This window comes from Heterodontus francisci, chromosome 9, assembly GCF_036365525.1.
Source record: "Heterodontus francisci isolate sHetFra1 chromosome 9, sHetFra1.hap1, whole genome shotgun sequence".
In the NCBI taxonomy this organism is placed as follows: Eukaryota; Metazoa; Chordata; class Chondrichthyes; order Heterodontiformes; family Heterodontidae; genus Heterodontus; species Heterodontus francisci.
In genome coordinates this window covers 58,219,038-58,246,420 of record NC_090379.1, presented here as the reverse complement: position 1 = coordinate 58,246,420, position 27,383 = coordinate 58,219,038, and the positions used below count along the sequence as shown (strand labels likewise).

The window sequence follows — 27,383 nt, the reverse complement described above, 5'->3', positions numbered from 1 at the left end:
TGTTTGGAGCTTTGGGAGACTTGACTGGGGCAGAATGAAGGAATCATGGCAGCTTCCTGAATATCTTGCACAGACAAGCATGATTATCTTCTGGTGCACATTAATGGAGTGGAATCCCTTCTGATTGATGAATACTGCTGGTTGATCTGAGGGCACCTTCATTGCCAGCAGCCATTGCAGCAAATCAAAGAGCCCTTGTATTCTGACTGGTCTTATCAGTATCAAAGTGGATATAAGTGCTGGTCCTGGCAAACATGGCATCAGTCATCTGGGAGATGCACTTGTGCAAAGCAGGTTGTGAAATCCTGCGGATGTCACCAGCAGATCACTGGCAGGAGCCGCAAGTGAAGAGTTTCAGGGCTGCAATGACCTTGATTGCCACTGCAATGCATGCCCAGCTGGTCCACTTTGCAGGAAGTCTTGTTCCAGGAGAATGACCTGCTGAGAAAATCTGAGCCTCCTAAGGCACTGTGGCAGTGTCAGTCGAGAAAGATGATCTTCTGCCTCGATACCTGTACTGGGGATATTGCCTCCTGCGAACTGTAGCTCTGTGTTCATCCTCTCTGTCGTAAGGAATGACAGGTGGCTGAGAAGGCTGCCACTGTTCCTGCTGGTGTTGCTCCTGTTTCTGAGGCTGCTGCTCTTGTTCCTCATCAGAGGTCCAAGGAAGAGCTGCATAAGCTGCCCCTATGCTGCTGTGAAGGCTGACAGCTGGGAAGCATAGATTAAAGCCAAATAAGTCCAAGGTAGCAGAAATCACCTCCAAAGCAGTGAAAGCACACTCTCAGAACAAGTCCAATGAGGAAAAGCCTTTCATTTAGACAAAGAAGCAGCTGTCCTGGTTCAGTGTTTCAGCCCGCCAATTTAACAGCCCCAACAATTCTCACTGTGTGGTCATCCTAGAACATAATAAATAGCAATTGGAATAGGTGCTACAAGCCTGCTCCATCTTTGAACAAGATCACAGATGTTCTTCTACTTCAACTCCACCTTCCCACCCTATCCCCAAATCCCTTAATTCCCTTAGTAACCAAAAATATATTGACCTCGCTGTTGAATATGCTCACTAACGGAGCATCCATGGCTCTTTGGGGTAGAGAATTTCAAAGAATGAGAACACTTGAATGAAGAAATTTCTCCTCATCTCAGTCCTAAGTGGCAAACGCCTTATTCTAATGCTGTGACCCAGTGTTCTAGGGTCCCCAGCCAGGGAAAACATCCATCCAGCATCTACCCTTTCAAGCCCTGAAGAATTTTTATAAGTTTCGATTAGATCACCTCTCATTCTTCTAAACTCCAAGGGATATAGGCCCAGTCTACTCCATCTCTCCTCACAGGACAATCCCCTCATCTCAGGATGATCCCAAATTGGGCTCCCAAACTATGCTGAGTTGATCTTAGCCAGGTAGTGGTGGAGCCCTGAAATTGGCCTCAGAATTAGGGAAGGGGAAAAGAAGTCAGAATTCCAGCTCTGGATCGTTACTCAATGACCTCTGATGGCAAGTGCGCATGTGTAGATAGAATCAAGCACAAGTGTGAACGTGTAGATAGAATCAAGCACAAGTGTGAACCTGATTGTTTAACAGTTTCCAAATCTCATTTTCTTGCCTCAAATAATCAGAATGGTCACATGCGAGATACTGGATGGTTGCTGGCACCAGTTACAATATATACTGGTATAAGTCAGCCTTGTCTCACCACGTAAAAGCCGATCACGACCTCCAACACCCTCCTACTCTCTTTCCTCTCCTTGTCGCCCCCACCCCCAATCCCGGCTCAATCACCTTCCCCTTTAAGCAACTTACCTGATGGCTGCAGTAGCCCGATATTTGAAGTCTCATCCCCAGCGAGCTGCCTGAGGCATCCAGGTAGGTGTCTTCTGCTTCCCGGTGTCAGTTAAATGAGGTGCAAGGCCCAACATCAGGTGAGCCTCAGGCACAAATGAATATCAAATTGATCCACTGTACACATGCAATTATATTTTGGTCATTTTTATTTATTACATCAACAAATATAAAGCTTGTTCGCTCTACACATATGATCACGTTCCTCAATTTTACGTCACGTTTTATTGTGCCCAGGCATTCGGTCATAGTTGACATATTTGGAAGTTGCTAAAGTCATAGTGCTATGGTGGGATACACAAAGTTGAAAAGCTATATATACACATAGAAAAGAACAGTTGCATTGGAGTGAGCTACGGCAGCAATAATCTGGTGAGTTCTGATGAATAACTATATCCTTATTTAGGGTGGAGTTGGAGCACTGTGTGTAGCTGTAAAGATATGAAAGTAATGGAAGATATGTAGCATAAATTCACGACGATGATACGAGGGGATAAGATGTTACAATTATGAAGACAGAAAACTTGAGAAATTAGGATTTTTTTTCCTTCACAGCTGAAAAGCTTCAGGGATGACCCAATAAAGGTCTTCAAGATTTTAAAGGATTACAATAAAGATAAATAATAACAGATTGTACTGAAAACACAAATTTAACATGATCATACACAAGAAAAAATGAAGTTGGAAAAAAGTCTTTGCTGAGGGTAGTCAGAATGTGAAATTCTCAACCCATGAAGAAGAGTCCATGAATTATTTTAAAAGCAATTAGATGTTGCTTGAAAGAGAAATATTAAATAGTAAGGAAAACAAGAGGAACTGGGATTAGACCAAATATCTCATTTGGGGAAAATACCTCCATAGTCTTGATGTGTTGAATGGCCCATTTCAGTGCTTTTATGAATTCTGGGATGGATTCAGTAGCTATGGTATTGTAAAGTAAATGCAATTAACAAACCTTTTCTGCTTCATTCTAAGTTTGGGAATCCATCAGAATATTCAGTTGTTACAGCTTTCAAATTAATCCAAATCAACTGTTAGTTTGGACATAAAAACAATGCACATACAATAAAAAGTGTCAATTGTTGCATATATATAAGACTGATAACCATATTAAAACAATTTCTGGGGGCTTACATCATAAACATTGCATGCAGAGTAATGTCACCATAGATGGAAACCTTGGTAACGTCTTTTAAAGTCTTGTAACGATGTCTGAATTCCAACAAATGTTGATTGTTCACAGCCACTCTGTATTGATTTGATTCACCAAGAATCAGTATCTGGAGAAATTAACAATAAATTGATTTATTCCTTTCAAACATTACTATGCTTTGTTGATCATCCACCGCTACTGAATACAATTTTATTTCTATTTGCTACATTAAAGAACAACCAAATTGTATTTAGATAGCATCTTTCACATCACGAGTTACTCCTGACAATGGCTGATGAGTCTCAGTTGTAGCGGTTTAGTACAACTGAGTGGTTTACTAGACCCCTTCAGAGAGCAGTTTAAAAGTCAACCAAGTTGAAGACGACTAGATTTGCAACAAGGCCAGATCAGGTTAGGTCAATAGGTTTCCTTCTCTAAAGGATATTAGTGAACCATTTGCATTTTTACAAGTCTGAAACTGTTCGCTTTTAATGGTAAAACACTTTTCTCATTCCAATGTTTTGAACAAAAACTGAATTCAAATTCTCAAACTGCCATGGCTGGATTTGAACACACGTACTCTGCATTACTATTTCAGCAATATAACCATGCTACCATTCCTGTTGCCCAGTTACCTACACCAGTCTTCTGAGATCAGCTAACTCACCACTGGTCAAAAAAATTAAACCCAGTCCGTGTAACTAATCACCAATATCACGGAGCACAAGGCACACATTTAAATCTTAATAACATTTATGAGGTGGCTGATCTCGACTGCGGCAACAGTAATGATTCCTCAATTCCCACAGCACCACTGGGATAGGGAAGATAAAAATCAGGTCATCCCACTCTTGATCACAATCTGGGTGTTGCTTGCTGAAAAACACATGTACAGTTGCTGGGCGAGCAAAGGATCAGTCTTGAGAGGGTTAGCAATGGAGTTCAGTTAGTCCCACAATTCAAAGTGTCTCAGAAAATGTTCAATTTATAAGATGTACAACACAGCATTGTGAGAAAGGAGTTCTACATAATGTACAAATTTTGTGCTCCCAGCACCAAAGTTAATGTAACAGAGTGAGAGAGGGACGATACATGAGTCGCAGGCTTTGGCGAGCTGTTTCCACGACAGGCGTACAGCTTCAAGAATTGTATCAACGGCAGGATTCTACCCTCCCCACCTCCCCCCAGCAAAACATCCCCCCATCCTCTTGCTGGGGCCTGCCTGACTGGCCCCAGGGTCCTCAACCCCACTTACCTGCATCCTGGGGTTTCCTCATCTTTGTCACTGCAGGCATCCTGCAGTACCAGCAGTGGCCACTGCTCCCCCAGTGCTGCTGGTACTGCACAGCTGCCGACTCTCTGATTGTCCGACAGCTCCGGAGGCGGGAGCTTGTACCTAAAAGGGATGGAGTTCCCGACGGTGGGCAGTTAGTTGGCTGCCCACTGTGGAATTCCACCAGGGGTCCGATAGAGGGCCGAGGTGGGGTCTCTCCCCTCCATCCCGCCATCTAGTCCACCGCTGGGACCCCTGTCACTGGGATAAAATAGGGCCAATAGTGTCAGAATCACCAACGTAAGGTGGTATAGCTTTAAGAAATTGTTAACCTTAAATGCCTTTAAATCAGGAACAACTCCCAACCTGTAAGGATAAAAGAGAAATAGTTCACTTCAAGTGAGGAGACTGGAGATGAAGGAACTGAGAGTTAGAAGGTGTAGACTGGAAAGTAATTCCTATTACTGTCTTGTTCATTGCTGCACTTAAAAACACAACTGGCATGGGTGAATAAATCTCACTTGTTTTCAGCTCTAAGTCTGTATTTAATTGACCACTGGGTCTGCTTCAGCTTGTTACGTGTGGCATCAGAAGTGATATTTTGGCACTTTGAGAAAGGCCCCTGGAGAAAATTCTGAGAGCGTTCATACAGGCCACGTTGGTACAACAGGAGTAGACTAACAAGATTCTAGAACTCCAGCGAGAAACAAATTGGATCATGACAGCAATAGCAGAAAGAACTGAGGTCAAGATTCAGAATTTGATGCAGAGGTCAGTGTCAGAAAGATCCAAGGTGACAGACCCAAAACCTATCCTTCTAATGACAGCCTATCCGGCTTAGCTTAGTATTGCAAAAGATGACTTCGGACGATGATTTGGAGGTGAACCTTTTGACCCTTGAGTGATGTGCTGAGCGAGAAAAATGGTTGAATGAACATTAGACAGAGATTGTGATTTTTTTTGGGAAGATACCCAAAAGGCATACTTCAGCTTGGAACCGATGAATGCAGTTGAAATCCTGGCCTGTTTTGGAATAACTCCATGGTGAAAGCTTGACAGTTTCAAGGCTGGACCTGTAAGGTGGGGAAACCTCTGAGAAAACAGATGTATGACCAGATTCACCTGGCCCGGCGAAGTCTGCAGTCCAAGACAAATCACCTAGTGAAGATCACGGATCGGTTCATCGGAGCTCTACCCATGAAATGTCAAGAGTTAGATTAGACAAGGACAGCTGGTGGTTGCCCAGGAGATGTAGAGCAACATCTGGTGTGGAAGCACTGGCTCACAACTTGAGGAGCTGTCCCCTTCCAGGACACTAGGACGGCTTCCTAGCCTGAAGATATGTGGTGATCCCAGTAAAACTGTATGGGGGAAGGGGGTGCTGCTAAAGTGCAGCAAGGAGCCTTGAAAGTGCATTAAATGTGATGAGCTGTTAAGGTATTGTGATGAATTAGAACATATTGAAAAACAATATCCTAATATTGGGAAACCTATGGACTGTAGTCTGGAAAACCAAAACCCAGATTCTGGGAGGAATTACTTTATGGACCTAATGCAAACCGTGAGCCATATGGAGGCTATTTTTTTTTTTTTTTTTAAAGCCCATAACTTTATCAGTAAAGAGGTCACTACTGTGATTCTGGCACTATCGGTTCATCTGTTTTATTCTGAATGTTACATGCATTCAGATACAGAGTCTTTAGTTTTGTCCTTTTATTATTTTTGTAACGTCTAACCTTGACTGCTGATTTACTCTTAGATTTGTACTCTCACAGTCAGTTTATCATTTCCCATTTTAATACCTTTCTCTCTTGCCTTGTGTCTACTCTTTAATTTATCACATCTTCCCAAATTTGATTCCTTGCCCCCACTATTTAGTTTAAAACCCTCTCTACTTCCCTAGTTATGAGACTTGCCAGAACACCAGCCCCAGCATGGTTCAGCTGTAGACTGTCCCAATGGTACAGCTCCCACTTCCCCCAGTATTGGTGCCAGTACTCCACAAACCAGAACCCATTTCTACCACACCAGTCTTTGAGCTACGTATTCATTTCTCTAATCTTATTTGCCCTATGCCAATTTGCCCGTGGTTTAGGTAATAATCCAGAGATTATTACCTTTGAGGTTCCGGGTTCTTAATTTGGTGTCTCGCTCCTCATACCGATAATGCAGAACCTCCTTCCTCGTCCTGCCTATGTCGTTGGTACCTACATGGACCACGATGATTGGATCCTCCCCCTTCCACTGTAGGTTCCTCTCCAGTCCCGAGCAGATGTCCCGAACCCTGGCACCAGGCAGGCAATACATCCTGCTGGACTCTCGCTCTTTGCTGCAGAGAACAATGTCAATCCCCCTCACAATACTGTCCCCTACGACCACGACATTCCTTTTTGCCCCCAACTTGAATGGCGTCCTGTACCACGGTGCCATAATCATAGCTCATCCACCCCGCAGCCTCCACTCTCATCCAAACAAGCTGAAAGTACCTCAAACCAGTTGGACAATTGCAAAGGCTGAGGCGCCTGCCCTCCGGGTCCCCTTACCTGCCTCAGCTGTAGCCACACTCTCCTGTACCTGACCACTGATCAAATCAGAAGACCCTATACTAAGGGGTGTGACCACCTCCTGGTACAAAGTGTCCAATCAACTTCACCCTCCCTGATGTGTCGCAGTGTCTGCAGCTCGGCCTCCAGCTCAGTGACTCTGAGCTGAAGCTCCTTGAACCACAAACACTTTTTTTTATTCATTCATGGGATGTGGGCATCGCTGGCCAGGCCAGCATTTATTGCCTATCCCTAATTGCCCTTGAGAAGGTGGTGGTGAGCTGCCTTCTTGAACCGCTGCAGTCCATGTGAGGTAGGTACACCCACAGTGCTGTTAGGAAGGGAGTTCCAGGATTTTGACCCAGCGACAGTGAAGGAACGGCGATATAGTTCCAAGTCAGGATGGTGTGCGACTTGGAGGGGAACTTGCAGGTGGTGGTGTTCCCATTCATTTGCTGCCCTTGTCCTTCTAGTTGGTAGAGGTCACGGGTTTGGAAGTTGCTGTCGAAGGAGCTTTGGCGCGTTGCTGCAGTGCATCTTGTAGATGGTACACACTGCTGCCACTGTGCGTCGGTGGTGGAGGCAGTGAATGTTTGTGGATGGGGTGCCAATCAAGTGGGCTGCTTTGACTTGGATGCTGTCGAGCTTCTGGAATGTTGTTGGAGCTGCACCCATCCAGGCAAATGGAGAGTATTCCATCACATTCCTGACTTGTGCCTTGTAGATGGTGGACAGGCTTTGGGGAGTTAGGAGGTGAGTTACTCACCGCAGGATTCCTAGCCTCTGACCTGCTCTTGTAGCCATGGTATTTATATAGCTATTCCAGTTCTGGTCAATGGTAAACCCCTAGGATGTTGATAGTGGGGGATTCAGCGATGGTAATGCCGTTGAATGTCAAGGGGAGATGGTTAGATTCTCTCTTGTTGGAGATGGTCATTGCCTGGCATTTGTGTGGCACAAATGTTACCTGGCACTTAATCAGCCCAAGCCTAGATATTGTTCAGGTCTTGCTGCATTTCTACACGGACTGTTTCAGTATCTGAGGAATCGCGAATGGTGCTGAACATTGTGCAATCATCAGCGAACATCCCCACTTCTGACCTTATGATTGAAGGAAGGTCATTGATGAAGCAGCTGAAGATTGTTGGGCCTAGGACACTATCCTGAGGAACTCCTGCAGTGATGTCCTGGAGGACACTGCAGGCGTGGTTGCCCTGGATTACACTGGCATCCAGGAGCTCCCACATGCTGCAGCCATGAGAGATCACCTGTCCTGCTTTCCTTAATGTGTTTTAATTAACTACTTAATTATTTTATTTACTTTCTTTTTTTATATATTTTATTAATCTTACCACCAGTTCCCGTACTATTTTAAACCTTAGGAATACAATAGACCTTAACCACTTCCCAGATACTCACCAAACAGCTAGCTTTTTTCCCCTGTAGTAGGGCAAGAACCAAATCCTATAGACTGAAAAAGTTAGAAAAAGCAAAGGAGCACCTCCTTCCCCAACTCCCTCAACTCACTGAACTCTCAGCACTCTGTTCAAGTTGCAATCAATGACCAGTGGCTCAACTTTAGGGCCCACACAAGATTGTGAAACAAGTAGGGTAAGTAAATTACAAAGTTAGTCAGCCTGGGAGAAGACAGAAGGAGCAGATCTATTGTATTAATCTGCTAAAACCAGAGGGAGATCAGGAGACCTTTTTGGCTGTGCCAGAACCTCTATTGGAAATTAAGATGCAAGAAATTCATCTGGCTGAAACTGGCAGCACAGCAGCAACTAAAATTGCTAAAATTAGTTGAAAGCAATAGGGATTCTTTTTAACCTCACAACCTGGGAAGTCTCATTATTAAAAATTATATCATAACAGTCTTGGTGAAACCAAGGCGAAGAGACTGGAGGTCTCCCACGAGTGCAGGACAATGCAGGGGTAATAGTCTCACTGAATGGTCAAACCCTATAGTTACAGTACCAAAACCCAATGTATTGGAGATTCTGTAATAAATTTTACAGAAGTAAATTACACATCTAAGTTTGCTTATCCCATGTCTATAATGGATGAGGTAACTGAACGTCTAGGAAATGCCAACTTCTTTGGCAATTCTTTGGATACAGATTCAGCCAAAGAAAATGTAATAGCTAAAAGTTTTGACCACTGATGCCATTTGTGCTGCACAGGGATCCTGCAACTTTCATGGTCTCGTGGATTGGATTTGGAGGCCCTATGGCTAAATATGCTGCTGTATATCTAAATGATATATCTAGAGATATAGATGATACAGCAGTGACTGGGAGTCCCATCAACAAAAATTAGAAGTGATACTGGATAGTTCATTAATTGCAAGTTTGTAAACCAACCCAGGGAAATGCTGTTTGGGTTTGAGAGAAGCACATTATTTGGAGTGGGGGTGGGGGTAGGGGTAGGGGACAGTGGACTAGTTAAGCCCCAACTCGGCAAAGTAGAGGCCAATAGGAAATGGTTCAGACCCAAGACAAAAAACAAGAAATTTTCTGGGCCTTGTTGGATATTATCAATGACTTATCCCACACTTCAACAGGGCAGCCCATTTGACAAGTCTAATCAAATCTGGGAAGGTAAATGGTGCCCACTGAACCTCTGGACACCTTGTGCTCAGAGCCAATTCGAATTATTCAGGATTTTACTTGGATCTGGGGGAGAAAGGAATGCCTAGGTTTCACGTTGGCTTTTGTTCCTCCAACCTTGTGCCTTTACATTTCCACATAGAGATGGGGCAGCACACAGTAATTGTGGAATCCCTCTCCTGAACGTTGTGCTTTACAACAGAAATCACTCAAACCCCTAGCTCTTTGTTGGCAGGGAGATATGCAAAGGGGGAGGGGTGTGATAGGTGAACCATCGGTTTTTGAGAGCTCTGTATCCACAATAGGGGTACAAAACTTTAAGAAGTTATGTCAAAGATCATTTTTAACATAACTGGCTTTAATCAGGAACAATTCCCAGCTAGTAAGGATAAAAGGCAGGGAGATCATTCATTTGAGGAGTTTGGAGAGGAAGGAGCAGAAAGTGTTACTGCCTTGCTCATTCCACTTTGAGTCATAACTGGCATGGGTGAATAAACCTTACTTGTTTTAAGCACCACTCCACTGTCTCTAAATTGTCAGATTGCTTGTTCAGAAGCTTCTTTCAACTAAATATTGGGAAGATTGAAACTACTGTCTTCGGTCCCCACCGCAAACTCAGTTCCCTTGCCACCAACTCCAACCCTCTCCCTGGCAACTGTTGGAGGCTGAACTGTTCACGACCTTGGTGTCATCTGATCCTAAGATGAGCTTCTAATTCATGCACACTATCATTAAGGCCACCTATTTCCACCTCTCTAACCGCCCAACTCCGTCCCTGCCTCAACTCATCTGCTGCTGAAATCCTCATCATGCCATTGTTACCTCTAGACTTGACTATTCCAACACACTCCTGTCTGGCTTTCCACATTCTATCCTCTAAACACAAGGTCATCCAAAAATCTGCTGCAATGTTCTAACTCACACAAAGTTCCATTCACTCATCACCACTGTGCTCGCTGACCTACATTGGCTCCCAGTTAAGCAACGCATTGATTTTAAAATTCTCATCCTTGTTTTCAAATCCCTCCATAGCCTCATCATTCTCTATCTCCTATCTTATCCAGCATTACAACTAGGGTGGCCAGAGATGGAGCTCAAGAATACTGGACACTCCCCTGCCAAGCCCCACATTGTCTCTCTCCCAGGACACAGCCCCTTTAAGATCAACAAGCTGGCTACTCTGGCCCCAGTGACACAAACCAGGACAGGGTCTGTGCTGGGGTCAGAGTTTGGGGCGGGGTGGGACTTCTCTTGGGCTTGGAGTGGGGCAGTAGCAGTGGTGGCTTGGGACTGAGGCTAAGCCCAGCGCTCAGATAGTTCAAGTACAGGCCAAGGGTTCATCAGTCATTGTGGGAATCACATAAACCAAGATCACCAACTATGGGGGGAGGTGGAGGGTGCAGAATCACACACTCCAATGAAGAGAAACAATTGTGGTTTTTAGAGGAGTTTCAAATTAAAAATATCAGACATAAAGGCGTCCAGTACTGGACAGGGACAGAGCAGCTGAAAACCAGACTGTTCAGTATAAAACCAGACGTACGGCCACCCTAGCTACTACCCTCATATCTGCACTCCTCCAATTCTGGCCTCTTGAGCACCCTGATTTTAATCATTCTACTATTGGCAGTCATGCCTTCAGCTGCTAAGGCCCTAAGCTCTGGAATTCCCTTCCAAAACCTCTCCACTTCTCTCTCCTAATTTAAGCCATCCTTAAAATCTACTTCTTTGTTAAAGCTTTTGGTTATCTGCCCTAATATCACCTCATGTGGCTCAGTGTCAAATTTTGTTTGATAATGCTTCTGGACGCACCTTGGGTCATTTCATCACATTAAAGATGTATATAAATACAATATTTTGTTGTTGCTAACCTCCCTGTCTAATTGACCGCTGGGTTCTGGGCCTGCTTCAGTTTGTACATGCCTGTGACATGTGAGAAGTCATGGACACACCTAGACAAATAGATCTGCAGGAACTGTCACCAGCTGCAGAAGTTTGAGCTCTGGGTTTCAGAACCCGAGTAGTGGCTAGAGTCACTGTTATCCATCTGCGAGGTAGAAGATGACGTGGACAGCACGTTTAGGGAGGTGGTCACACCACAGGTTAGGAGCATGCAGGCAGAAAGGGAATGGGTGACCGCCAGGCAGTCTCAGAGAACCAGGCAGGTAATCTGACTCGCTAATCGGTTTTCCATTTTGGATACTGGTGAGGGTGATGGTTCCTCAGAGGAGTGCAGTCAGAGCCAAGTTTGTGGCACCACAGGTGACTCAGCTGCACAGGACGGGAGGAAGAAGAGTGGAAGAGCAGTAGTAATAGGGGATTCATTAGTTAGGGGAACAGACAGGCGTTTCTGTGGCAGTAAACGTGCCTCCAGGATGGTGTGTTGCCTCCCTGGTGCCAGGGTCAAGGAGGTCTCCAACGGCTGCAGGGCATTCCTCTGGGGAAGGGTGAACAGCCAGAGGTCCACATTGGTACCAATGACATAGGTAAGAAGGGGGATGAGGTCCTGAAAGCAGATTTTAGGGAGCTAGGAAGGAGATTAAAAAGCAGGACCTCAAAAGCAGTAATCTCAGGATTACTCCCAGTCCCATGTGCAAGTGAGTACAGCAATAGGAGAACTCAGTGATTGAACATGTGGCTGGAGAACTGGTGTAGGAGGGAGGGCATCAGATTTCTGAGGTGGACGGGTTGTATCTTAGCAGGACTGGGATGAATATCCTCGCAAGGAGATATGCTAGTGCTGTTGGGGAGGGTTTAAACTAAATTGTCAGGGGAATGGGAACCTGAGAGAGAGCTCAGATTGGAGGGAAGCAAAACAGGTAACTTGTCAGGGGTGTGGAAACCAGGAGCAAGTATCAGAGAGGAATACCAAGGTGCACAGAATACTGGAGGAGATAGCTAGCTGGCACGAGAGTAGGGAATATTTTATTTTATTTTTTATTTATTTAGAGATACAGCACTAAAGCAGGCCCTTCGGCCCACCGAGTCTGTGCCGACAAACAACCACCCATTTATACTAATCCTACATTAATCCCATATTCCCTACCACATCCCTACAATTCTCCTACCACCTACCTACACTACAGGCAATTTACAATGGCCAATTTACCCAACAACCTGCAAGTCTTTGGCTGTGGGAGGAAACTGGAGCACCCGGCGGAAACCCACGCAGTCACAGGGAGAACTTGCAAACTCCACACAGGCAGTACCCAGAACTGAACCCGGGTCGCTGGAGTCGTGAGGCTGCGGTGCTAGTCACTGCGCCGTTATTAGGTGGGATCAGAGTAAGGGAGAAAGTAATAAAGTTTAAATCAAGGCTAATGTGCATGTATGTGAATGCACAGAGTGTGGTTAATAAGATTGGTGAGATACAGACACAGATTGCCATGTGGAAATATGATGTTGTGGCTGAAACAGAGACCTGGCTCAAAGAAGGACAGGGCTGGGTGCTAAATATTCCTGAATACAAGGTGTTCAGGAAAGATAGGAAAGGGAAAAAAAGGGGGAAGGGTGGTGGTACTGATTAAGGAGAGCATTGCAGTGCTGGAGAAAAAGGATATCCCAGAAGGGTCAAGGACAGAATCAATTTGGCTAGAGCTAAGGAACAAAAAAGGTGCAGTTACACTGCTTCGTATTGTCTATAGTCCACCAGTTGGTGGGAAAGATGTGGAGGGAAAAATTTGCAAGCAAATTTCAGAGAAGTGCAAAAAAATTATACGATAGTTATAATGGGGGACTTCAATTATCCAAACATAGACTGGGATAATAATAGTGTAAAGGGCAGTGAGGGCAAGAGCTCCTAGAGTGTGTTCAGGAAAATTTTCTACAACAGTATGTTGCTAGTCCAACACAAAAGGAGACAGTGCTAGACCTGGTTCTTGGGAAGGAGGTGGGCCAAGTGGATTAACTATCAGTAGGAGAGCATTTAGGGGATGGTGTTCATTGTATCATAAAGTTTAGGTTGACTATGGAAAAGGACAAAGAGTAATCCAGGGTAAGAATAATTAACTGGGGGAAGGCTAACTTCAATGGGGCAAGAATGGAGCTGGGGCAAATAAATTGGAGTCAAAAGCTGGCAAGAAAACCGGTAGATGAACGAAGAAGAGATCGTTTAGGCACAGTCCAGGTATGTTCCCTTGAAGGGAAAAAGTAAGGTAAACAAATCCAGAGCTCCCTGGATGACAAAAGAGGTAGAGATTAAGATAAAGAAGAAAAACTATGCTAATGACAGATGCCAGGTAGAAAATACTATTGAGAACCAGGCTGAATATAGAAGGTCCAGATGGGAAGTGTAAAAGCAAATTTGAAAAGCAAAGAGAGCATGAAAACAGTCTGGCTGGCAGATAACATTAAAGGGAATGCCAAAGTTTTTTTAAAATAGATAAATAAATAGTAAAAAGGGTGGTAAAAGGAGGAGCCGATTAGGGACTAGAAAGGGGATTTACACATGGAGGCAGAGGGCATAGCGGAGGTATTAAAATTAATACTTTGCATCTGTCTTTACCAAGGAAGAAGATGCAACCCAGGCAATGTTGAAAGAGGGGGTAAGTCAGACACTAGAGTGGTTTAAAATTGATAAAGAGGAAGTATTAGATAGGTTGTCTGTACTTAAAGTGAATAAAGCACCAGGACCAGATGAGGCTGGAAGTGAGGGTGGAAATCACAGAGGCACTAGCCATAATTTTTCAGTCTTCCTTGGACTCGGGGGTGGTGTCAGAGGACTGGAGAATTGCAAACGTTACACCCTTGTTCAAAAAAAAGGTGTAAAGATAAGCCCAGCAATTACAAGTTTAACTTTGGAGGTGGAAAAACTTCTGGAAAAAATAATTTGAGACAAAGTCAATAATCACATGGAAAAATGCAAGTTAATTAAGGATGGATTTCTTAAGGAGAAAATCAAGTTTGACTAACTTGCTGGAGTTTTTTGAGGAGATAACAGAGAGGGTTGATGAATTTCAGCCAAACTCATGAGATAAGATACCAGGAATATTTCACTTACTTCAAATCTTTCTTCTTGTTTGAATGGAAACTTTGGTGCAGCCCTTTCTTCTCCACCCCAAGCATTATTGATCTTGCAATTACGAACGATTACTTGCTGATAGCCATCCTCCCTAAAACGAACATTAAAGTGAAATGCAATATCCTGGCCGCAGTGAATATCGAAGGCAAACCTGTGAAAATAAAATTAGACAAAAGCAATTTTGTTAATTACGTAGAACGTACAGCACGGAAACAGGTCATTCAGCTGAACCAGCTCCATCCCAGTGTCTATCCTTGCCACAAGCCTTCATCCATCCCACTTCACCTAACCTGATCAGCATAACCTTCTGTTATTCTTCATTTAACAAACAGAAAAACTAGCCCAAATTTTCTCATCGGTATTGAGTGCATAGGGTGTTGGGGTTTAGTTACCTGGAAAGAGGGCGTTTCATGAACCTACTCCCCTTCCCTGATATCACGGACATTGACTCCACCACAATTTTGGAGGGCAAACTCCAGGCATTAGGAATGTCACTGATGAGGAGCTCACCCAGTGAAGACCAGAAACAACATGCTATTGCAAGATTTAAGGACCAGGTATCATTACCAGTTCCCCAGCACAAAAACACTTGCTTTGCAAAATAAAAGACTGCATGGTCAGCTGCAGGACAGACAGCCCGCTAGCCCCTGCTCATCAGGTACTGTTGGATGTCAGAGGAGAGAGGCCCTGTTTAGAATGGAGCCCTCCCCCACCCCACGCACCCCCAGGCTGAGCTGCTCAGGACCAATGGAAGGAGATGGCCAGGGCTGTGATTGCCAACTTCTACACATGTACTTCAGTATGGTGTAATTATAATGGCACTGAGTTATTCTTATTACTTACACTGCATTTAAATTGTTGAAATTAGTCCCATCCTTGGCAGCAGAAATTTGCCACCATTTTACTTCCCAGCAGCCTACCCCAGACCATCAGGATCAAAGCACTGATTGTAGAAGATCTACTTCTGTTATACTTGATATTGTAAATGGTCGTTTCTCAGGCTCTCCAGCCACCCATACAAGCCAGTAATTCCCCAGGCAAGTACCATGAACATGAGTAGAAATTCTGATCAGCCAAGGTCTACACAATCATACCAAATTCTTGCTATGCTATATTTACACAAGATGCTATCCTAATATAAACCGTAACATAGTACAAACACGTATGCAGCACCATTGTGTTAAATGTTGTGAATTTTACCGGTCAGAATTTCTATCTGATGATTGCTACTTGCAAGCAACATGAGTAGTCGTGTTTGCAACTGACCTGTCTTCACAGTCTATTTAGCAAGCTGATTGGGGTGAGGTGAAATTTACACAGGACTTTATTGCTGGAATGTTTCAAAGCACTTCACATAAAACTAAATTACTTTATGCAGCCACTTTTGCATTTGCCCATTTAATGAATGAACGCATCTTTCACTTGTGAATGATAAACTACTATTGATCACATTTCTGACGAACAGCAAAATAGTGCAACAAACCCCTCTGTTACAAAATCACAGTAGTTGACATTTCAACAATAAAAATAAAATTGTCAGCTAAAAATGTGGAAGCTGGACAGCTTTCATGAGGGTATGAAAAAGTACTGGCAAGTAAAATCAAAAGATGTTTTATAAATACAAAAAAAAAAGGACAACTAAAGAAAGACGAAAAAGGTAAGTGTGTATGGAGGGGGAAGACGTTCTCAATGAATACTTTGCTTTAGTCTTCACAAAAGAGGGGGAGTGTGAAATATTGAATGGGATAAACATAGTGAGAGGAAATGTACTGATTAATCAGGGACACTCAACATACATTTATTAAAGGAAGGTCATGTCTGACTAAATTGATGGAATTTTTTGAGGAGGTAACAAGGAGGGTCGATGAAGATAGTGTTTGATGTAGTCGATATGGATTTTAGAAAGGCTTTTGACAAGTCCCACGCAGCAGACAGGTCAGAAAAGTAAAAGCCCATGAGATCCAAGGGCAAGTGGCAAATTGGATCCATAATTAGCTCAGCAGCATGAAGCAAAGGGTAATGACTGACAGGTATTTTTGTGAACGTTACCAGTGGGGTTCTGCAGGGCTCAGTACTAGGTATATATTGATGACTTCGACTTAATCATGTCCCCTGCATTTCAGAAGCTTACAGATAATACAAAAATTGGCTGTGTAGTTGACGGCTGCAGGAAGATACTGAAAACTGTAAACTGCAGGCCTGGTCAGGTGGGCAGAAAAGTGGCAAATGGAATTCTATCTGGAGAAGTGTGGAATAATGTATTTGGGAAAGGTAAACAAGGCAAGGGAATACACATTAAATGGTAGGATATGTAGAGGAACAGAGAGGTACCTTGGATTGCATGTTCAAAGATCTCTGAAGGTAGCAGAGCAGGCAGATAAGATGGTTAAGATGGCATGGGGGATACTTTCCTTTATTAGCCAATGCATTAAATATGAGCAGTGAGGTTATGTCTGAACTGTATAAAATACTAGTTAGGCCACAGTTTGAGTACTGCATACAGTTCAGGTCACGGCATTACAGGAAGGATACGCTTGCACTAGAGAGGCTACAGAGGAGATTTAGGAAGATGTTGCCAGGAATGGAAACTAGTCAGCTTGACTCTGACTGGTCAAGGAATTGAGCTGAGGAATGAACTAGCGAATGGCTGTCACTTATTTAAATAATTTTAAACAAATAAATGGTTTAAATTTTAAGCAAAGTTTGGCAGTTAACTATCAGTCATCAAAAACTGGTGCATTCTCCATGGCAACGCCTCTACCAGAGTCCACTTGCCAACCAATCAGCACTCTTTTCTCATACAGTATAAATTTGTTGTTTCCCTTACATTTGGTATTCTTGTGAATTGTCCTGATGAGAGCAAGACGAAAAGCTTCGACAAAATATCTCTATTTTCAGCAATATGCAAGTTCTGTACTACCAAACGACTACATCAAAACTTACTTGTCAACGTTCTTTTTGACAGTTCCTATTATCTTGATCATTTTCTGTGGAGTCCAACCTCCTGGGATAGCAAGTTCATAAGGTACTGGCTGTAAATGCCAAATAAATACAAAAGGTTATGAATAGGAAATGTAGAGATATGCCAGTAGTTGTGCCATTAATATTTCATTTACATTGCAGAACGTTCACTGAAAACAGTTCTGAATTAGGACTAGGTTCACAGCATGCCAAATTCATCTTGTTTATATGCCAGGATAGATTCAGACACTAACAACAAAAGCCAATGCATGGTGGAGCTTTTATCAGTTTGGCTTCTCAATTTCCTTTATATTGAAGGAAGTGCATACGCACTGGCTAGGATTAGAAAGCTTCCCATGGGTGGACCATACAAGTGGTCTCAGTAGGTCACTCATCCAGAATAAAATGGTAACTCCAGGTGTTTAAGATCTCACATTGTAGATCTGCTATTGTAAATCTTTGGAAGAAACACATGGCACTATCTTCTGGATTGCTGCTGTAAAGTGAACCTTTATTATTGACTCCCTTTAGTGGCACACTCTACACCAAGCCATGTATGGTGGTCTCAAATGAACAAAAAACTACATATCAAATGAAACATAAATGAACAATACACTGCATGATGCAAGCAGAATTCCTTTCCTCCCTTCCCAGCAAGATACTGACTCATCCCTCGTGTATAGCTTCAGTCATAGTCACCTTACAGTACCACACCCATGTGACCATTATTTATGTTTAAGCCTTAATAGCCAGAGAGCTATCAAGTGTAGGAGGGCGTTGTACAGCAGAGACTGGCACTTCCAACACAAGGAAGGTTCAATAAAATTACTTCCACTATCTCAAGAGGCTTCTCATAACTATAGTTTCCATTCCCAGCAGCATTCTGAGTGAACCTATGCTGTGCACTCTCAATAGGCTGAATTTTGCTGTAAACATAGCTTTGAGGTTAACAGCATTCACTATTATTGAACTGTAAATCAGACTGCAACTAACAGCGACTGCACATGCTCAGTTAAATGTGAAAATCAGAAAGTTGTTCTCAGAGTATCCCTGCTCCTCCAGAAGCTGCACCATACTGCTATCTCACTGAGAGATTGGCACTGAAATACATAGAACAGCATGAAGTTGCTATTCATGTGTGATATATACCCACTAAACACGCAAGAAAATTTAAAATTTAGGGCATGTCTATTCAGTGTAAATAAATATGTAAGGTGTGGTAAGTCTTAACTACTGCCGAACATCCTCTTTATTACATTTATTACAACAGCAACTACACTTCAAAGTACTTAATTGGCTGTAAAGTGCTTTGGGACATCCTGTGGTCTTGAAAGGTGCTATAGAAATGCAAGTCTTTTCTCTTTCGTACCGAAAATTAACTTTTACAAGAGCGGAGTATCATTCTTTCAGATTTTAATTATTGTTGGATTTAAAAACATGTTTTTACTTTCTATTTCTGTCTCTTCATCCAATCTTTCTCTCTCGCTCTTTTATGCTTTACACCTGATTTGACATTGAATTCAATATTTTAAACTGACTATTCCTGGTTCAGACTCTGGTTAAATGAGTAGCATATTCTTCAGTCAGGAGAAACACAGCTGCTTGCCCTGTTCACACAGGTCCCAGATTCCCTGTAGAGGGTGCTGCGCTGAATTGTTACATAAGTTCCAGTGAAAAATTCCACAGATTGTGGCAATTGCAAGTGTTCATTCACCACCTCAAATATGTTGTCGCATCTCAGCTTTACAACCAGCACTTCCGAAACTTTCTTTTGAAAATCCTTCAGTCCAGCTTCAACCATACAGCAGCAAGACTGCCTGGCCAAAGACATAAATGGCATCCTCAGATATTGATCATACAACATGACTGTCTCGAAACTTTCCAACGGCATTTTATACAGTGAACATGCCATAGTCCTTAATTACCTCTCCTCTCCAGTTCCACAGGATTGGTCTCATTATGGTTTCACTCCTACTTCTCTAATAATTTCTATTCTTGCCTCTGTACTGTCACATCTAATTCTCCCTCGGGTTTACCCTTGGTCACCCTCTTTATTCTTCCTCATCTACATGCTGTCCCTCAGCCCCAGGTAAGCTTCTATATATATGCTGATGACACCCAACTTTACCTGACCTCATGACCACCTTTGAAGACTAGTTAAAATTTCCTCCAACCTGAACATGAGGAACTCTGAAAATACCTTGCTACAGCCATTCACTCAGACTAAATCTGACTGTGCAAGCCATGACATTGTATTCAACCCAAAACTACACCATATCTATCACCAAGACTGCTTACTCCCATCTGTGCAACACTGCCCACTTCCACCCTTACCCTGAAACCTTTATCCACATGACTGTCACCTCTCAGTCCAATTTCTTCAATGTCGAACTTACTGGCCTTCCATCTCCATCAACTCATTAATTTATGTAAAACTCAGCCACCGTATCCTCTCTGCACACTCAGCACCCTTGTTTTTGCTGACCTAAAAGTAATTCCCTGCTCTCAGCATACTGAAATTAAAATCCTGGTCATTCCATTCTTTGGTCCATCCTCTCTCTGCAACCGCCACCAGCCTTTTCCCCTCTTGCACATTCTCATCCTTGCACTCCGATCTTTTGTGAAGCTCATGCACTCTTCACCCCACCATTCCTGGCGTTGCCCTCTGCTATCTCAGCCCTAAACTGGAAATCTCCCTTCTGCCTCTCCATCTCAACTTAAAATCTTCTCAAAATACATATTTTCAGATCAGCTTTCAGTTACGTTTCCTAACTCTACTATCACAATTATTTATCTGTTTAATTCCTCCCAACCACTGTTTGAAGTTTCTTACAATGTTTTCTATGTTAATGGTGCTACATAAATTCCAGTAAGACATATGAAGGTGGCAAGATATATTGAGAGACTGCTTTGTAAAGCATATGGGATCTTGGACTTTATAATTAGAGGCATTGAGTACTAAAGCAGGGAGGTTATGAACCTTTATAAAGCTCTGGTTAGGCCCCAAATAGACTACTGCATCCAGTTCTGGTCACCACACTTCAGAAAGGATATGAGGGTCCTTGAGAGAGTGTACAGAGGAGATTTACCAGAATGGTTCCAGGGATAGGGAATTTTAGTTACATTGTTAGGTTAGAAAAGCTGGGTTTGTTCTCCTTAGAACAAAGGCGATTGAGGGGAGATTTAGTAGAAGTGTACAAGATTATGACAGGCTTAGATAAGTTAAACAAGGAAAAACTGTTTCCGTTAACTAATGGTACAAAGACTAGGGGTCACAGATTGAAGATTTTGGGCAAAAGATGCAGAGGCAATGTGAGGAAGCACTTTTTAAATGCAGCTGGTAGTGATGACCTGGAACTCGCTGCCCACAAGGGTGGTGGAAGTGGAGACAATCAATGACTTCAACAGGAAATTGGATGGCCACCTGAGAGAAATAAGACTTGCAGGGCTATAGGGATCGAGCTGGGGATTGGGATTGACAGCACAGCTCCGTGGAGAGCTGGCATGGACTCGATGGGCCGTAAGTGCCACTATAACTCTTACTATAATCAGAACAAGGAACGGAATGGAAGCTTGATCCATACAAGACAGCTACAAAAGTGCACAAGACTGAATCATTGGAGATTTGAGGATTCTCAATTACAGTTACATGTAGCTCACACTGAACACAAGTTCTACCATTTATTGAATACATAACATACATTATTCATTTATTTCAAAGAAGATCAATACTTACCAACACAGGATCTTTTTGACCAGGTTGATTAGGGGCTCCAGGGGAACGAAAAGGAGCAGGCATAGGTGGAGCATAGGGGCCTGGCTGTCCAGGTGGAGCATAGGGGCCTGGCTGTCCAGGTGGAGCATAGGGGCCTGGCTGTCCAGGTGGAGCATAGGGGCCTGGCTGTCCAGGTGGAGCATAGGGGCCTGGCTGTCCAGGTGGAGCATAGGGGCCTGGCTGTCCAGGTGGAGCATAGGGGCCTGGCTGTCCAGGTGGAGCATAGGGGTTGTATCCAGGCCAAGATCCAGGCTGTGGGGCAGGCCATACCGGCTGTGGATTTGTACCACCAGCATTCAACTTGGCAGCACTTGAGGAATCAACATCCAATGCATCTTCCAACTAAAATATAAATATATATATATATATATACATAAATATATATACACAGACATATATACATGTTTTAAAGCTAACTATAGGTTAGAAAATGTTTAAATAATCAATGTTAATAGAAATACATAAAAATAGTTGAAGCTTTTATTGGTGGTGGGGGAGGAAAACAAGCAATCAACTTTCATAGTATTAATATTCGCGCAAATTTATGACCACATTTCTTTTATTCTTTCATGGGATGTGGGCACCACTGGCAAAGCCAGCATTTGTTGCTTAACAACTGAGTGGCTTGCTAGGCCAGTTCAAAAGGTAGTTAAGAGTCAACTACATTGCTGTGGATCTGGAGTTACATGCAGGCCAGACAAGGTAAGGACAACAGATTTCCTTCCCTAAAGGATATTAGTGAACCAGATGAGTTTTATTTAATAACAATTGATGATCGTTTCATGGCACCATTTCATATTTTTATTAATTAATGACTTGAATTTATTATTAAATGCAAATTCCACCAGCTGCCATGGCAGGATTTGAACCTGTGTCCTGTGGCATTTGCCTGAGCCTCTGGACTACTACTTCAGTGGCATTACCACTATGCCACCGTCTCCCCATAATTGAGAGCCACGAGTGCCATTAAGGAAGAAACTGACCCAATAGCTCAGCTGTTTTAGGACAATGTCCATCAGCGCACTGAGCCACACAGACCAGCAAGTTCCGAGGTTTAATTCTAGGATGGGAGGATAGCAAGGATGGGATTAGGGTTTGTTCATAGCTTCCATTTGTGGTTACCGTACAAGCTTGTGTATCACAGTTTTATTCCCCCCTCAAACTTTGGATGTCACTGGAGCTTAGTGCAAGACAATCCCCTGGTTGAATCTGGCCACCTCATGATTTCAAAATCTCCACTAAGTAGTCCTCAGTTAAAGAAGTGCCCACCATCAGTAAAAAGCTCATGCGCAGTCTGAAAATAAAAAAAGACCTCCTGAGCTAGCACTCAAGAGCAGGAACTTAGGGGATTGGCATTTACCACCATCTTCCCCCATACCCATCCACTGCCCCACCAAAACTCTTGTGGTTCTGTCCTTTCACTCTAGTCAGGGCCTGAGAACTAATGAAATCTTGAGAGTGTTTTGAATTGGGCTGGGCTGGGGAATTGACTTCTCACAGGCAAGTGTGGGAAGGAAGACTACCTTCAAGGATTGGATGACCAGACAACATTGAAGCAACCCAAAAGAGCAAAAGAGACCCCATGTGTGCGTGAGAGATGGATAACGCTTGTATGAGAGAGATTAATAGACAGACACCGACAGAGAAAGAAAGAAAAAGAGAGAACGCACATGTGAGCAAAGATCGAAATCCTATGCTCCAATGACTCCAAACATGGACTAAATGTAATATTTAATTACAAATAAGGTGATCGGTTTGACATTTTTCACAGAAAAATGGAGAGAATCAGCAATAGGAACTGATAAATGCTGGTAAAGATCTCAAAATCTCAGGTAATCAAAGCAGAATTTGACAAAAAAAAATTAGTCACAACAATCCAGTGACTATAAGGTCTCCTCTTGACTCAACATTAAATCATATGCAGTCATAGTTGCTCATGTAACACAGATCTGGTTTGCTACTCCTCTGTAGCTCACTCTGGTCAGCACACTCATCTGCTCCTGGCCCACTCCACATTCCTGTCTATTCTAGAATATCCAATGCTGCTTGATTCTCGTTAGTTCCAACCTCCCACTATCATCTGGCAGGATTTTCTTTGTCAAATTTCCCACTTGTTGAGCAAGAGGGCATCTTATCAGTGAATCACAGATTTTTCTCAAACTTTTTTGTGCAAGGTAGTACTGGGGATAGGGTGGGGTGCAGTGACGGTAAGAAAGCATCATGCAAGAGATAGCCTGCCAATACTCACAGCTGGAGTGGTCACGATGGAGCACAAACGGAAGGCAGACAAAAAAAGATACAAAAATTGGAGGGAAAAACAAAGGTGCATAACTTCAGACTAAATCATTAATTAACAGCAAACATTTTGTTTCAACATTGCTAAAATAGAATTTCTGTAAAAGTTAGGCTTTGTGTTTTGAAGTTTTACTTGTTCTTTGACTTGGCAGAAATCATTATGTATATACTTACAGATAATTCATCCTGAAAGACAAAGCAAAGAGATGACATATTAAAATGAATTTTTGCAACTAAGGAACAAATTTCTACATTTTTGAATTGAACTAAAACACAAATAACAAGACATAAGTGCAGAAAAACTGAACCAACACCTAAACATTGGATGAATATGGAAGTTACCAGGGCATGATTTGTTTTAACTGATCATTTTGAAGGGAGCAGGGCAAGAGAAGAAAAATTCCTGGAATTTAACAATCAGCAACCATTTCTTATCTGGGGGCATTCCATTATCTTGAATTTAGTTAAAGGGAGAGAGAGCGAGAGAAAGGAAGTGTTAAGCACTCCAGGTAAATTACAGCACAGATTACAACTCTGTTCTGCTAGAATACTGCTAAATATGGGAAGTACGAAGATGATGATTTAAGTATTTGTTAAAGGTAAATCATGCCTGACTAATGTGATTGAATTCTTTGAGGTAACAGAGAAGGTATATATGGACTTCCCGAAGGCATTCAACAAAGTGCCACACAGGAGATTATTAAGATGGAAGCGCATAGAATTAAGGGCAAAATAGTAGTATGGATACAAAACTGGCTCAGTTTTAGGAAGCAAAACATGGTGGGGGATGGAAGTTTTATACACTGAAAGGTGGTTTGCAGTGGAGTTCCCAAAGGGTCAGTTTTGGATCCATTGCTCTTGGCAATTTTAAAAAAGGACCTGGACTCCAATGTAGAGAACAGCATTTATAGCATTTGCACATGTGAAATGAAATTGAACAAAGTAGTAGATCATAATGAGAATTGTTATAGGCTTCAGGATGACATAGACAAGATAGTGAAATGGGCTGAAGTATGACAGATGGAGTTCAATGCAGATAAGTGTGAAGACGTTGGGAAAACTAACTTCGAAAGACAGTATAAAATAAAAGGCACTATTTTGAAAAGTTTAGATGATCAGGTTCCATATACACTTCCTTAAAGGTGGCAGGGCAAGTTGATAAGGTGGTTAAAACAAGCGTACGGGGTACTTGGGTTTACAAATAGAGGAACAGTATATAAAAGCAAACAGATTATTCTAGAATTTTACAAATAATTGGTTAGGTCTCCACTGGAGAATTGTGGACAAATTCTGGGCACGACAGTTCAGGAAAGGTGTTACATACACAGGAGGTTTACTAGGATGTTACCAGGGGTGAGAGGTTGGAAAAGTTAGGACTGTTCTCTTTGGAACAGGGAAGGTTAGGATGTGACATAATAGGGGTTTTCAAGATGGAGTGGTTTGGCTAGCATAAATTAGGGAAAAACAATTCTTTCTGGTGTATAGATCAATAACTAGGGGTTATGGATTCAAAATCATTGGAAAGAGATCTAGAGGGGAGATGAGGAGAACTATTTTCACTTAGCATTGTTGGGATCTGGCATGCTGTACCTGAAAAAGGTGGTGGAAGCTGATTCCACAAATAATTTTAACAGTGAGTTGGACAGCTACCTCAGGGTGAGGAACTTGCAGGGTTACAGACAAAAAGCAGGGATCTGGGACTAAGCACAACTGCTCTTTCAAAGAGCCAGCACAGGCACGATGGGTCAAAGTGCTTCCTTCTGAGCTGTTAAGTTTCTATGATTCTATGAACATTTGCATTATAAAACACATTTATATTTCCAACAGTATAAGTCTGTTGCGGAAGATGATACAAAATTGGATTTAATATAAGTATCAGGAACCAAACATTCCTGAAGAATTTGAAGTGCTGGACTAACTACTATCCAAAAAGAGTTATTCAGGCAAAGTTCTATGGTAGTTTTGCATGCCTTTAACTTTGCTGGAACGTAGGTAGGACCAGATAACTAGAATGGGTGTAACAAGAATCACTGTAAATGTCAACCCATACCTATCAGATCAATTGCATTGCTCCTGATGGTTTGTAGTTACCTTTCTCAGCTATTAAAGATAGCAACTGTCTAAAGAAAAATATCATAATAGCAACTGTAGAAACCACCCAACAACAATGTGGGTTCTATAGAAACAGAAACTGCAGCTATTATCAACAAGGTGCAAAAACTTGAATATAACAAGCTCACCGCGCCCCAAAAAACCTATGCACGGACAGGGCACACAACTGCATATGGCTTCAGCAGTATGGCCACTGTGGTATGAAAAAGTAGCATCAGAATGACATTTTGCAGCACTTGTTCAAGCACAGACATATGGATGGTAAAGGTGCAAATTTTTTATAATGTTTCTTGCTCTGGTTGTATGCAGTTACTTGGATACAAAATAAAGCATGTGCTGAAAAGATGTGTTGATGAGAGTATTTTCAGTACATTAGTATTCATCTGCAACTTACTCGGAGTTAATTTTTTTTAAAAATCTACCTCGTGGGATAAATCCCTGTAAAACTAATGGCCCGGACCACACACGCAGTTCTCGTACTTCAAGTTAATGATCTATAGAACAGCCTTCAGCTTAGAACCAAAAGACTGGTAATTAAAAAGAAAATAAAACTGCTAGAAACACTCAACCAAATATTCTAACAACAGGATCAGGCTTGAAACATGAACTAACTAGTCTGTTCTCCCTACAAATGCTGCCTGGGTGTTGCCAGCATTTTCTACTTTTATTTCACATCTCCAATAGTTAGTGTTTTGCATTTGACTCGCACCGAGAATCAAACTGTAGCCTTCCCCGACCTTATAGGGAAATTCACATCCTTCCCAATCTTCAGTTGCCCACAGTGACTACACTCTAAAACAATTTCACTGACTTTAGAGCACTTTGAGACATCCTGAGCTTGTGAAAGGTGAGCCTGTGAAATTCATGTCTTTATACATAGAGGCAACTTCTGGACCGGGGGGTGGGGGTAAGGAGAGGGGAGGGGGGGTGCCAGAGAGGGGTGGGGGGATGGAGAGAAAGGGATGGGGGGATGGAGAGAAAGGGATGGGGGGATGGAGAGAAAGGGATGGGGGGATGGAGAGAAAGGGATGGGGGGATGGAGAGAAAGGGATGGGGGGATGGAGAGAAAGGGAAGGAGAGACAGTGCTGCAGCTCAGCGCCAGTCCCGGCTGGTCACAGTGCTCACTCTCGCTAAATGTTTGAAAACAAAAGTTATTGAGCTACACGAAGATCAGTCTAAACTAACAGCAGGAAAATTTTGACGTTTCTTACCATGATTCAGTTGAGGATGACGGAGCAGAAACTCTGCAAGGAGAAAGTGACGAGCTTATTAATGGCGACAGAGGCAGGGTGTGAGTAAGTTAGGAAGAGCCCGCCCCGGAAAACCAGCAAAACTGGTTTCCCAGTGAGTAAAACCTTGAGCTCCGGATAACCCGCACCCGTTGATACTGAACTTTCCCAACTCAAACTCATTATCCAGAAACTGCATTGGTTCCGTCAGTTTAGAGAGTTTGCGGTGGAAAAAATGTGTGCCTCCCCCATTCAGACCCCATTACCTGACCGAAATCCTGGTTTAAACTTTGCGATCTGCACCAATTTTAGTTGCTCGAGTTTTTTAAAAAAACTCCGCCGACACCCTCTGAAAGTCATTCCGTCGATTTGCCCTGCAGAATAACTGGGTGGAGCTGCAGAACTCAGTTTCAACATGTACTTATTTTAGAAATAAACCCGACAAAATCGTCTTTGAATCGTGGGGCTAGTATTGGCCCGAGTGAAATAACCCCCTGATAAATCATAATCATATTTCTCATTGTTAACTGGAAATGTCAACAATTTGTAAAGATTGTAACTTGGACCA

General features: G+C 42.7%; 1 protein-coding gene across 2 annotated transcripts; it reads right to left on the bottom strand.

Moving 5' to 3' along the window:
* Window positions 1–1,975: 1,975 nt before the first annotated feature.
* LOC137373799 (galectin-3-like) lies at window positions 1,976–27,383 on the bottom strand. 2 transcript variants are annotated; one of them, XM_068039182.1, is made up of 6 exons: window positions 27,082–27,383; window positions 26,798–26,830; window positions 21,140–21,520; window positions 17,386–17,474; window positions 14,422–14,593; window positions 1,976–3,124 (listed from the first exon to the last, which is right to left on the bottom strand). In XM_068039182.1, the coding sequence occupies exons 2-6, from the start codon at window positions 26,798–26,800 to the stop codon at window positions 2,975–2,977; spliced, it is 795 nt and encodes a 264-aa protein (XP_067895283.1). In that variant the 5' UTR covers window positions 26,801–26,830; window positions 27,082–27,383; the 3' UTR covers window positions 1,976–2,974. The 2 variants fall into 2 exon arrangements, with proteins under 2 accessions (XP_067895283.1, XP_067895282.1); XM_068039181.1 differs by lacking the exons at window positions 26,798–26,830; window positions 27,082–27,383 and adding an exon at window positions 23,427–23,522.